The sequence below is a fragment of the Athene cunicularia genome, assembly GCF_003259725.1.
Source record: "Athene cunicularia isolate RWA chromosome 14 unlocalized genomic scaffold, athCun1 chr14_part1, whole genome shotgun sequence".
Lineage (NCBI taxonomy): Eukaryota > Metazoa > Chordata > Aves > Strigiformes > Strigidae > Athene > Athene cunicularia.
In genome coordinates this window covers 16,207,957-16,221,449 of record NW_020799118.1, presented here as the reverse complement: position 1 = coordinate 16,221,449, position 13,493 = coordinate 16,207,957, and the positions used below count along the sequence as shown (strand labels likewise).

At 45.0% G+C, this 13,493-nt stretch overlaps 1 protein-coding gene across 1 annotated transcript; it reads right to left on the bottom strand.

The window, feature by feature from the left end:
- Positions 1 to 308: 308 nt before the first annotated feature.
- On the bottom strand, positions 309 to 13,193 carry RAB40C (RAB40C, member RAS oncogene family). Its single transcript, XM_026859225.1, has 5 exons — positions 13,121 to 13,193; positions 12,804 to 12,864; positions 10,532 to 10,592; positions 974 to 1,051; positions 309 to 557 (listed from the first exon to the last, which is right to left on the bottom strand). The coding sequence occupies exons 1-5, from the start codon at positions 13,191 to 13,193 to the stop codon at positions 324 to 326; spliced, it is 507 nt and encodes a 168-aa protein (XP_026715026.1). The 3' UTR covers positions 309 to 323.
- Positions 13,194 to 13,493: the final 300 nt, after the last annotated feature.

Below are 13,493 nucleotides of genomic sequence, written 5' to 3'. Positions count from 1 at the left end.
TTCAAGTTGTGAGCTTAATTGCCCTCAGCCTCAACCAGAAAAAGTGGAGAGGTGTAGGATGCCCCCAAGCAATTCAGATCCTAGACACACTGAACTGCCCTCTGGAGCTGCCATCCCTCACCGCTGCCTGCCGGCTGCCCGCACTAGCACAGGCAGCTTGTTGTGGCTCAGCTTCAGCTTGTCTGGCCTGAAGCATTTCTGCCTGTCAGGTGCTTTCAGATCCCACAGTTACTAATAAACACATCTCCCACCTAGGCAGTCAGTCCTACCCCTCCATTTCAGCCCCAACAGCTCTCATGCCTTCCCCACATGGAGCACCTTCCTCACCACTCACCTCTGTTGGGCCTCCAGATCTTCTCCATGCCGTGCCGCATGAGGACGATACGGGACAGCTCCGTGAAGGACTCTATGACGTTGAAGTTGCACAGGGGGCTGACCTCAAAAAACGTCATGCAGTTCTTCTCTGCGTAAGCCCGGGCCTGCTCTGTTGGCACCTGCCTCTTGAAGGCAAGGTGAAGCCTGTTTCCCACCAGGATCCGAGGGACACCTGGGGCATGCTTAGAAAAGGAAAGAAGTGGAGAAATCATGGCTTGTCCTTAGCAAGGGCAGCCTACACCCAACATTCTGCTTAGCTGCAATAGCAGTGAAAGGCAAAGAAGTAGAAACTGTTCTGTGATCGAGAGGGACTGCCAAGCAGTACTACAACATGACAAAGAAGACTAATTTATCCCCTCCCACAGTCCATTTTAGAGGGAACCTTGCTAGACCATTCCCAAACCCTTTCCTACCACTCTGGATTTATAAAGAGGTGGGGGGCAGACACTTATCCCCCTGCTTTGCTGATCAGCAGACTGTCATCATTTCCTCTCCAAAGCAGAGCCATTGTTGTCCCTGTATCAGAAGTGGCACCTCAGGTGACACCTCCCCAAATTTTTGCTAAAGGTCACTGCATGTGTTCTTCCATTCAACTTACCTCATCTATTTCCTTTATCCATCGGTCTATCCCATCAAAGGACCAGCGATTAGTGATGTCGTACACCAAGAGAATTCCCTGGTGGAAGAAAATCAGAAGCAATCAGGAAGTTTCACAGCAGACAAAATGAAAGGGAGACACACCTGAGAGACCACCTCCATATGCAGAAACCAAAAGGGTAAGGGACAGAACATTACTCCAGCTGCATTATTTGTGTGCTTGCCAGAGCAAAAATTGAGACAACAGGTCTGTACTAACAGTTCTAGACTATTAGGGAAAGTTTTACTCCAGTTTTGGCTTGAACATCCCTCAGATAATTTCCAAAGCAGCAGTCTCTACTAAAGGAGGAGGAACTGCCTTGATAAATGGATCTGAAGGAACAAAATGGAACAAAACACACCTTCCTCCTGTCACAAATCTGATACCAACTCACCGAGGCAGAAACAGTCTTTTTCTTTTCCCCTTATGCAGAACAGCTGCATTCAGTGGTAGGATGGTAGTAGAACATGAAGTTAATAAAGCACACCCATCTTCCACATGTTTTCCCTCTCCAGAACGTGCTTCATTCTATCATCCCTTTGCTGGCAAGGAAAAAGGTGAGTGATGCCAATAAGCAACACAGCATCTCTGCAGGACTGAGACCTCATGACCAGGATCCACTCTGGGCTTTGCCGAAGGCAGCCAGTGTTCCTGTCACTGCCCCACGGGCAGAGAGTGAACAAAGTACATGATACTGGCAACTCCTAGAGGGACAGATCAAAGGTCTCGCTGTAGGACCTTCCCCCTGGCTTTCTTCTGGAAAGAGAGGTACCTACAGCATCCTCAGGCCCAGAGCCATCTTCCCTGAACACCACCCACATCCACAATTCACTTCCCAGTCACCTCTCGAGGTGCAGCACAATGATGCTAGCAACCAGGACAGGCAAAACTCAAGGCAGAGCTGTTTTGGTGTGCCTGCAGCTATGATGACATGAAGCAGTGCCTTGCAGAGCCTCCACCCTTGCAACAAGCCCAGCTAGCAGGACTTGGGGCCACAACCAGAGTGCTGGACACCACTCAGGTCCACAGCAACTCCTGCCAAGCGAGCTTTTCTTGAATCAAAGTATTTCTGAGGACAGACACAAGGGAAGTAGGCTATGCACAGCCCTGCAGGCACACAAGTCAACACATCAGGAGCTGCCTCTCAGTACCAGCTGGGTACATAAAGCATTTAGAGAATTGTCTTAAGCAGCAGCCTTTCTGCAACTCTCCCCTTATTTTTCTGACTTCTTGTCACTCTCTTCTTTGCAATCAAGGACATTTCAAGTGACAACAGGCACTTCAAGGTTACTTTGCAGAATTGCAGTTAAAGATGCCCTGAAATGGGAACTAAGGAAGAACAGATGATCTCGCACTGTGGGAGGAGGCACCCCAGCGGGGAACACAGCAACGGATGAAAGGTAACCCAGCAGCAGGAAGACTAAGCTAAGGGCAAAACAAACCTGCCTGTGCTAGCCTCCAGGATAACAGATCATTTAGCAACAAGGTCAGCAGAACCAGTCTTCTCTGATTCAGGGGTACCCTCCAGGAACAGCCGTCCCTACAGCAAGTCCCCAGTGCAAGCAAAAGACATCTTAAGTTAGCAAAGGAAAGTCTCAGCTGGCAGCCTCCTCCTCCCTAAGAGATACCTAGATACAGCACAGTGAAGGAGCGAGCTGACAAACTGCATAGCATCTGTCCTGGTAAAAGTCAGAGACCATCAAGCCCTCTCACATACCAGTGGAATTGCTCCTTTATGCACTGAAATAGAAGATCCACTACACAGATGGCAAATGCAAACTACCCAGCCCTCCTGGAACACAGCTTTACAATATTTGCTTCTGTCAAAGCCTGTGATGAACTGGGGGAAACCTGTACAGAAGGCATATACATGGTACACCTCAAGTTTATGAAAAAGTAATCATTTGCATGAGATCTGGAGCACACGGGAATGACAAATGCCAGGGCACCTGAGCCACAAAGGCACTTGAATCCTCATAATAAAGACACTGAGCTGGCACTTGAAGTGTTCCCCCAACTTGGAAAAGCTGAGTATGCTGGGTGTGCCTCAACATCGTCTGCCTTTCTCTCACAGCTCTGTCAGAATAAGTAGCTCTGACAAAGCCCGCCCAGTTTTATAATTTTTAAAAGTCTTGGTCAGAACAATTCTGATTCTTGAGCTTTATCCCCAGCCTCATTGCATAGCTCTTCCACCGCGGGCAGTCATTCTCCACACAAAGATTTGCGTCCTTGCTGGCCCTCCAACATCTACGCATCTGCATTTGTATCATTTTCCGAAAGGCTCAAATGTACAAAAACAGAAGGGGAGAGGCTACAAAAGGCAAGTTATGCTCGGTGGGTTGGTCTTCATGTTTGATAGCCCAATGTGAAGAGTAAGCCCTTCAAAGTTTGGGTTTGAGGTTGTTCTGAGGGACCTGATGATGAGTTTTCATAACTGCAGAAGTATTTATGGGGTGGGGAAAGCAGATGCATCTTCATCTTTCTCAAAGGAAAGTCTGGAGCTCATGACTAGTCTGTCATTTTTTGCAGTGTCATTTCTAGAACAGACAAAAACCTTTGTATTCAAAAAACAATTGGAGATTGTTTTTGTTTTGGATAAGAAGAGAATTGGTTTCTCCTAGGTTTAGACAGGAAAAAATAAGAAGTAATTATTTTCCATAGTTAAAAAACCCACAAAACCAAAGATACTGCTTTCAAGAACCCAATCAAGAAATACCTACTACCAGGATACATCACATTTATGTGCATTTTGGGGGGAGAAAAAAAAAAAAGAAAAAAAGACTCTGAGCTTATTTCATTTTTGTTATATTTGTTTTGACTTCTAACTTCCAAGGCTGCACATGTGAATGAATGAGAGTCAGGAAATAACAAAGCAAAAAGTTTGATGACCCCCTTCCAAGACAAACTGACAGTAAGTTAAATAAAGTCTACTTACTTTATTTCTGGATTGACAAGTTCCTTTAGCCAAGAGAAACAGACCCAAGACCTAGTTTGTGAAGACTGCTTCTGCCAGAAATATGCTCCAGGAGGAGAGAGTTTTTAAGCTTGCTGGCAGCTGCAGCCTGGATCTTCTTTAAATAGGAATAAGGATAAAACATCAGCAAAAATGCAGCCCCAAGTTCTCAGGAGCAGGATGGAAGGTCAAGACCATTTCTAAAGGCAAGAAACAACACACTCTGCCAGCATACCCTCCAAGTCATAACACAGCTCCATGACATTTAGAGTTAAGGAAAGGAAAGCTTCCCAAAGGTCAGAAGACACCAAGGCCAAGTTGTCTAATGCCTTGCTTCTGTCCTCATCCTCCCCAGCCTGGGTATTAAGATCAGCTTTACTGTAACTCAGCTGAAGATGGAGGTAGAAGTCTTAAAAACCTCTGGCCAGCTCATGGTGCTGCCAGATAACCTCGTATTTCTTCCAAGTAGCGCTGGCATGCTCCAGACACCACATTTCTAGAGCACACATCCCAAATACACTTTGTAATTACCATTTTCTCCCTTAGAGAGAACAGCATGCAGCCATGCATGCAGACAGGGAGCTGGCTCCAGCTCTGCAGACAGTTCCAAATAAGAGCTGTCTTTTTTTTTCAGCCTTTTTAAAAAAGTCTCCTTTGGACTAATGTGCACAGAATTTTAATTTACTCAACTAGACAAATGAACAGTTTCCCATTTGCAGCCTAAATTGTTCTCTAGTGCCTAGATGGCTGTCAACACCATAGTAGCTCCATACCTCTCAATTTTTAGTTTCACAAAGCACCTTTGTAAGCACTATGTACCCCATGTTCCCACAGCATGGAGTGAAAAGCTGCACACTCAGGTTCTCAGATCAAGAGTATTCTGGACCCCCACCAACCCTCCAACAGCCTTTCTTCTTCTTCTCCTTAACCTGCCTACAGGCTTCTGTGTGAGGTGGAAGATGACTGGACTCATCCCCAGACCTGTCTTGGGTCTTTTGACAATTGATTTTCAAAGTTCATTTCCACTGTTTTTGTTTCACACTACTGGGATTGGCATGATCCTAAGCATACCAGTGTCAGAAATTTCCACATGAGTACATCGTGTAGTAAACAAGGAACATGGACAGATAATCCGTTATTGTATCTAGCAGCACACGTGGACACTTACTCTGCCAAAACCCAAACTTGTTTTCAACAGGAGTTTACACAAAGATCTGTTCACATAACCAAGGGGATGTGGGGGGGAAGTATCAGCTCTGTCTTCTTGCTGCAGGTTTCAACCAGGCTTATAAGCAGTAAGCTTTCAAAGGTGAGAGAGAAGCAGCATGCTCACCCATCAGTGCAAAGCAGACTTCTGTGACAAAGTTCCTCAGATGCTTTAGGAGCTGGATGTCCAGCTGCTTGCACAAGCAGGCAAGAACACTGCTGGGAGGAAGCAAGTGCTCGCACAACTGCAAAAGGCTCAGCTCAGTGCAGGCAGGTGACAGAGTGGCCAGGAAAGTGTCACTCGCTGGCATTCTCCATCTATTCTGTTATTGAAGAAGCCTGGAAGACCCCCCACCCCCAGACTAGATTTCTCTGGCTCACAGGACAAAGTAAACTATAAAGATCAGTTGACACTTTTCAGAACACCTTGTCTTTCCTGCCTGCTCTTTCCAAGCTATGTTTGGTCATGCCTTTCCACATAGCACGGGCTCCACATAGCTCACGGGCAACTACATCCTGCTGCCTAACCACTTCCCAACAGCATAACACATCGTGGGGGTTTATTTATCACTGAGCTTTTGATAAACATTTTGGCAGGCAGGGGGAACTTCTCCAGCAGCTGGACAACCCCATCAAAATGATCCGGAGCAGGTAAGGTATTTGCGCAAAAAAGAAAGCCATAAGGTAGAGCAGAGTCTACATCTCAGAGTCTGCTGAGCTGCCAAAAAAGCTACCACCTCCCTGCATAGTAAGAAGCCCTGAACAGGATAAACAGCAGCTACCCAAATCACCTGCCTAAGCAGAACTCAACAATATTCATTATTCTGTTAGGGCTGCAGCTTTGCAGTAAGATGGGAGCATTTTTCAACAATTCCTGTAGATAGTCTGAAGTCATGAAGGACCTTCTGTTATCACACTGTCTGGGAAGAGTTGGCAAGCCACATTTTCAGAAACAGTTTAAATCACTGGCACATGAGGACATCAGGAATGATACTAGCACTGCTTCTTCCCTGCTAGATCTGAAAGCACCACCACAACTCTCTTTCTCCCCTCCGTGATGACTCTTGGAACAGCTTGCATTTGCTCACAGCAGCCAGAAGAGCCACGCCTGCACACAACAGTTGAGATCAGTATGTCAGCTCTGCTGTCAGTATGATTGAGACCTTAAAGCCAAGCAGAAAAAGCCAAAGAGCAGAAGTCCAAGAGCAAAATGAAAGCTTTCTGAAGCACCTTTAAGTATCAATAAATACCTTGCACCATGCACTACACTGTCACAATATAAAAATGCTTCTGCAACACAGCAAGTTCCAGACTCCTCGAGTTTCTTTTGCAGGTTGCAACACTCCTGGGTTTCCATCCCTCCCCTCCCCTGGCCCTGCAGTCACCATGACAGGGCCTGCACACTCTCCCTGCCCTACCAGCGCCTAGAGGCCAGTGCTCTGCTATCCCAGACACAACTGCTCCTCTTTTGCCCCAAAGCAAGACCCTGAAGCAACATGGTCAGGACATGCTGTCCCAGCAGACCTTAAGAGGGAAGGGATGATAAAAGCAGCTGTGATAAGAAAGCAGAAATTCAAACCCCAGCAAAGCACTAAGAAAAAAGGAGGGGGGTCCCAGGCACACCAGTATGCCACAAGCCTCCACCTTGAGCCAAATTGCTCATTATAACCCTAATGAGATCAGATCAGCTATGCAGGGCAAAATGGCAAAACAGATCTGTGATCCTCACAGCAAATCCTGAGGCAAACACAGCTGGTCTGCCTTGGCTGAAAGAAGGGACTGATCCTCATTTGAAGCCAGCTCATCAAGGACAGTGAAGCTAATTGACTTTAGATGTTTTCCAGAGAAAGAAGTTCCTGCTGAGCAAGAAAGCCACATGGATATGTAGCCAGGCAAGTGGCTCAGAGCCTAAATTGGGGAAGGCATCAAGGTATTCAAGGAGAGTCCTTTCACCGAGGAGGGACTAGCCTGAAGTCCAGACTGAGCAATGCATGAGGCTGTGCTGTGGGGGAAAGGAAAATTCCTGAGAAGGTCTGCTCCCTCTTCGGAGACTGTTTTTTCACTTTGCAACCTCTCCAGGGTTTACCTCAGAAGATTCAATTCTTATCATGACACTTGAGAAACAATGGGGGGAGGGGGGGAAAGTGAGGTGTGCTTCCCCCACTTGAAGCCACTTTTCATACCAAGTACTCTATTAAGCACTGGCTATTCAGATAGACCCACCCCACTCTCAGTCACCCCTGGAAGGGCTGCCAGGTTGCTGAGGCCAGCCTCCTGCTCCCACAGCTAATCTGTCAAAGTCCTCTTTGGAAACTTATTTTTCAGGCTCCCCTTGTGCTCCTTACAGGAAGCTCAGCTCCTTACGGGAAGCTCAGCTCAGTCTCAGTCCTCTATTCAGTGAAAGCCTTCTGCTAATCTTTAGTGCGAAGGTGCTCGTGGCCAGTTTATACCAAGCTGTTCTTCTACAAATACCACACTGCACTTTAAATAGAACTTTTCCCACCACCTCTCTTCTCTGTTGTATTTATTCTTGCTGAGCTTTTGGCTTGTTAGGTTAAAAAAGCTGCTTCTCTTTCCTCCAAATGGATTTGCATCAGGCTTCCTACAGCAGAAGTCTTGAAGTCTGATGATACCAAGAGAGGAAAGCAGACAGCTAAAGCAAAGAAGTCAGTACAGCACACAACATTAAATACATTTTGAAAAAATAAAGAGAACTCACGAACATTTTTTCTCTTTTCTCCCTCAAGGGTTAAGTTGTCTTTATGCTAATGCTATGCAAGAAGTTAGCTTCTGCATACTGAAAATAACTGGGGGTGTTGAAGTCCATTCCTGCAGTCATACAGGCATTTGTTATTCAACACAGTCCTCTTGCTTTGGTTAACCATTAGGAGTTTAAGTTAAGATGCTTCCACTTCCATTGAAAGTTGTGGTGAGTTAAATTTGAGAGACATTATCTGTATTCCTGTTTATACAGGAATATTGCTGTATCGCCACATGAGAACCAATCACTTGATGCTGAAACAAATCTAAGTTTTACTCCAAGCCACCTGAAGATCTCCAGGTATAAGGACTCCAGTCATCAGTCTTCAAGAGGCACCATCTTTTCACTGTGCTCATCTCATGAACACTTTCAGAGGGCAGTGGAGATATTTCACTTGGGAATTACCCCTCCTCCTACCAGGCAGGATTGCTGTTTAGGGCTGTTTTGTGGTTTTTAAAGGTAAAGCTTGACTATTTTGGCAGATCAGGATTTAGTCATCACAACAGTACTGTGGAAAAGGCATTTGCTGCACAAGCAGAATGCAGGCCTTGAGGAAAAGGCGTACGCTACACCTTGCTGTGCAATCCCCATACCCCAGCATTCAGCAATAAAGCATTCACATTAAAGGTCCCTCTCCCTGGCTGATGAGGTTTATTGTGAACATCTCTCAGACAGAGTCCTTGGGAGAGCTAAGCAGATAAGACGGATGAGGCAAGCCTTGCAGATGTTCAGGTGTGAGTTCCTAAAGCAATATTGATAAATACAGCAGAAGGGCAAGGTGTTGCCTCCAAAGCAAAGAAGGTCAAGAACTTTATTTTGAGGAATGAAGACAAAAGCAATCCGTTTCAAGCTTAAGGTCAGCCTTATGACACCTTATGGCATCCAGTGTCAAATGTAGTGCCAGGGAAAACAGGGGGCAGGAACCCTTCTAGACAGATGTGTACCTGTCTCTCCATCCTGTTCAAGTATTCTCATCACTACTTGTTTTACCTTTCCTGCCTGCCCAGTTCACTGTGTGGTGGCAGCAGCTACAAGTTTGGCACGTGGGTGCAGGTTCTGCTGCGTGCAGCCCTGTGGAGACATAGCACTTGTTCTGAGGAGCTCACAGTCTACATGAAGGGGAGGAAGTCTTCTGTACAACAGTTTGGAAGAGCAGGTCATGCTGCAGACAGGGTTAAAAGCTCTGGAAAGCCTGTTGCTTTCTATTCCCCGTTTGGTCTGGGCACCTGACACAACAAGGTCTCAGAAAAAGACTGACCAAAACTAAGTTATGTGGTCATCAGAAAACCACACTGACTGATTCTGTTCATTTATAACTAGTAAGGGAAGTGACATGGTCTCAAGCCCACAGGTTATATTAGGATTGGATCTCTAGATTTTTCTGAAGTGTAGTAAAGGCAGAGGGAAACAAAGTCACACATGGGACTGAGCATGTGAATGGGAGATCCCGTACTCTCCCACTGCAGAAGGCACAGTCGAACACTCCTTGCCTTGCACTTCTGCAAGCACCAGGAAATTGGCCTCAGCTTCAAAGGAACTGCCTCAAAGCATCCACAACCCCCGAGATGTGCACAAACAAGAATAAATGAGACACTGGAGGAGATATCAACAGCACATCCCAGGCAAAGTGCTCTCATGTCTACAGCACAACCGAATTTGCAGGAAGTTTTAGAGAGAGAGCATGATAGATTTTGCCAGTTAGCAAAGCAAAGGTCTACAGCTACAAGGAGCAAAAAGCCAAGAGCTTGAATAAAAGTGGCAAAGTTTCCCAAAGGCTGGGAAGCTGCCAGGATACTGGCACAGTCAGGAGGTTGATATAGAGTTTCCGACTCTTAGTGTCTAAGTGAGGAGGAATTTTCTCCAAGATTTTCCAATTTGGAAACAAAAGGAAAAAAACAGTAGTTCATTTAACTTAGGGAGACTTTATCCTGGAGGAACCTTGTCATGTTACTAAAAGGATGACTGTAAAGCTGTAAGAAAGCACTATAAACAAACAGCAATTTTTCAGAGGACCACAAGTTTTCTGCTGTTCAGAATCTAGATGCTATTCTGGAGTAGGGCCCAAAGAAGAAATTCAAGATGTAACGCTCCATCTTATGTTTTAAGGAACATACTTTACGATCCAATTGAGCTGCTCTAGTTTCAAGTCTGCATCAAACATGCAAAAGTAGGAGCCACCCTATTTTTGGAACTGACTTGAAGGCAACACAGACTGGAAGAACTCCATTGGGAAAGCCAGTGTCATATTTAAACAAATTTGACAAATCTCAGAAAGTATGAGCTCCCACATTAAAGCTTAGGCAGATCTAGAGCTAGAATTGCCTTGTCCTCTATAACCCCATCTTCTCAGCCCTTCTCTAGAAGCTAATTCTGAATGTAGTCTGCAATAGACCTTTTCTGCAGGACTCTAGAAAAGTCTGTCATTGACTCTATACCAAGCAGCAAGATGACATGCAGCACCTCTTAGCATTTACACAAATCCCACCCTTTTTGTGCTTGATGTGTTCCTCTTCAGAGCTCTTTACTACAGCATGAAAGATTTTTACAGCCTAAAGGAAAAGCAAGTGTGTCACATCAAAGCACTGAGATCAGCACTTACCTGGGCTCCTCTAGAGTACGATCTGAAAATGGTGCAAAATCTTCCTTGCCCTGATGTGTCCCTGCAACAAAGAAAAGTTAAAGCTATGAAATTTGAAGAATCGAATCCCATACTGCACATCGCTTACTGGATCTAAAAAAAAAAAAAAAAATTTAAAATGAGTGATAATCTCATCAGATCTATAGAACATGCATGGTACCCAAACTGCTCTGCACAGTGGTTTTGGGGAAGAATCAGTGGGTGCCTCACCACCTTTGGTTACAGACACACTCCAGAGGTTCTTGCTGTCATCGTGCTTCCCATGGAGAAGGTACAAACAAAAACCACTCAGCTTCAGGACTACCTTGTGATGTATGAGGATGTAAGTAATTTTACTCCCTTGGGCAAAGGATTTTCTCCCTAGTTCCCTACAGTCTATGGGAGTTCAAAGTCACAGTGAGACTGCAGACCTCTCCTAGTCATGGAGAGTAGCTGATCTATTGTATAATGAACATAACCACTCAATATAGGAGAAATTGTCTTGCGCTGTAAATTTCACTTATTTTTCCAAACATATTTTAACCAAAAATGAAAGGAAATATCTTTATACCCAGATCTCTGACACACCTGGTTGATCATACCCTACAGAGAGCTCAGGAACAGGACTAGGGAACAGCATCTCCAGCCCACTGCAACAATAAGTGGCTATTCAGTCACTATTATTTGTCCTGACTGCAACTCTTGATGGGGTATAAATAAGTTTGACTACATTGTGAGCACCTCTCAGTGCATGCGGGAACATCTGGGACAGTAAGCCAGGGCCCAGCACACTGATATTATCAGGATACACTGAAATGTGTCAGGGTAATTAGACATGTTATGATGTTTGTCATATCCATTCACAGGGCCAGGATAAAAGACACATTAATGACCACTGAGAAGCCCGATGAATCTCTCAGCCCCAGATTTGCACCAGCTATACATAAAAGGCAATGACCTCACATTCAGGACAGTCATTCTTTCAGATCTAAAGCTTTCAAGGATCATATTACTGATTCTGGATAGCAATCCAACCGTCTGTGCTTACATCTCTTCCTCCCCCAACAATCAAATATGGAGTTGCATAAGAAAAGTAATGGTAAAAGATTACACTAAGGTATCATAAACCAATGCTACTAGATTTTCAGGTCCTGTGCTGGTTCTTCAGCTCAAGAATTACAGTATAAAAATAAGAGAGTTTCAAGAGGTAAGCAATAATTAACTACACACTTGAGACTGAAATGTTAAAATAGACATCTTACAAGAGAAAGAATATAAGTGGCACATATAAACATACAAGCTAGAAGAGATAAATTAGCTGCTTCTGTTCTTTTGTAAGAAAAATGAGGACATTCAGCTTCAGAGAGCAGGGTTATAATTAAACCACAAAACTATACACTACTAGAGTCAGTCACTGGGGCTGAGAACATGGTGTTCATTCCTATTTAACAATTCACAGAGATTACCAATATTGCCGTTACTTGACACAAGCACTGGTAAAGGGACTATTTAACTTCATGTTTTAGGGCCTGTGTCATTCCCTACTAGATCTGGGTGAAACCCGGAACAGGGGCAGGCTACCTATCCTTCCTCTTTCATCTACAGGATTGCTGTGTCAGCTTCTCAGCAGGTTAAACCTCAGGCAAACCTTGGCCCGAAGGACGCCAGAACTCCCTCTGGTGCTGACAGATAAGGCAGGAGTCACCCCTCCCATGTAGTGTCTTCCATCTCCATCCCAGCGTCAGGTCACTCCAGTAAGTCCTGCTCTCCAGGGGTTTACCATTCTCTGACACTAACTGTGAGGACCATTCACTACTCTTGTTTTCATTTTCTACTCAAGTCATTGAGAAATATCCAGCTTCTGTGGGGCCTCACCCATTTTTTTCTCTTCCTTTCCTATTCTCTTGTCTGTATTTCTCATCCTAGGATTTCAGGAAAATCTAGTATTGCTTCCAAAATAGTTCTGTCTCCTCAGTGATTGAGAGCTGTATGGGAACATGGTCAGGTATGACAGAGAAAGACTGAAATGGGACTATTACAGCGAAGAACAGCAGGCTGTTTGTGCTACTTGATCAACAAACAGAGAGGTCTGGTTTGTTAGGGTAACTCACTGGTTAAGAACAGCTAGTGAGCCTCACTGCAGCCTGGGGATGCTCTGTGCTCTCTGCAGCTTGGTACAGCATCCCACTAGCAGCACCACAGCTCCTGCTCACCGGTCCTGCGCTCACAGCCAAAGTGGCCCAGAAACACTCACCAGAGTTCCAGCTTGACCCTTCTGCCATCCAACAAGATAGTAGTGGTCTTGTAGTCAATTCCTGAAAGGAAACCAATAAATAAAAGCTGATCAAACACTGAGCAGATCTTCAGAGACAGACAAGAAATCTGCTCTGCCCACCCAGATCTATCATTCAGTTTACAGAAAGTGATGTTTTCTCCCTCTTGCTCTATTACATGTTTGTGGAGGGCTAGAGACTTGATAGAAATAGACCCCTGCTTCAAGGCAAAGACTACTCTTGTGGAGCTCTATCCCTCCTCCCTAAAAAAATAGTTAACCCCTAGACTGCTTCTTACTTCTCTTAATTGGATAAAACCTGTTATGACTCGAGCTGTAGGAGATTCGGTGGTCTGTAGCATTATCGCACATGACAGTGTTAAATTACAGACTTTTGGGGGGTGAGCCAGAAAGACAAACAATTTAGAAGCATCTCTGCTAAGTCAGCCTGTAGATCCACCATCTCTCAACAAACATCACTGCCTGAAAAAGTCAAAGGATATTTTGGGAGGCGGCTGATACTGAAAGCTTGTCCAGAGAATGCAGTTTCTTTTTCTGAGCACATCTTGTGTATCATACAGGACCAGATAAGTCTAAAAGCACTCCCCCTTTATCAAGAGCTGAGAATGCAGCACGGACAATTGCTTTTCTTAGAGCCATAGTACCAAAGGA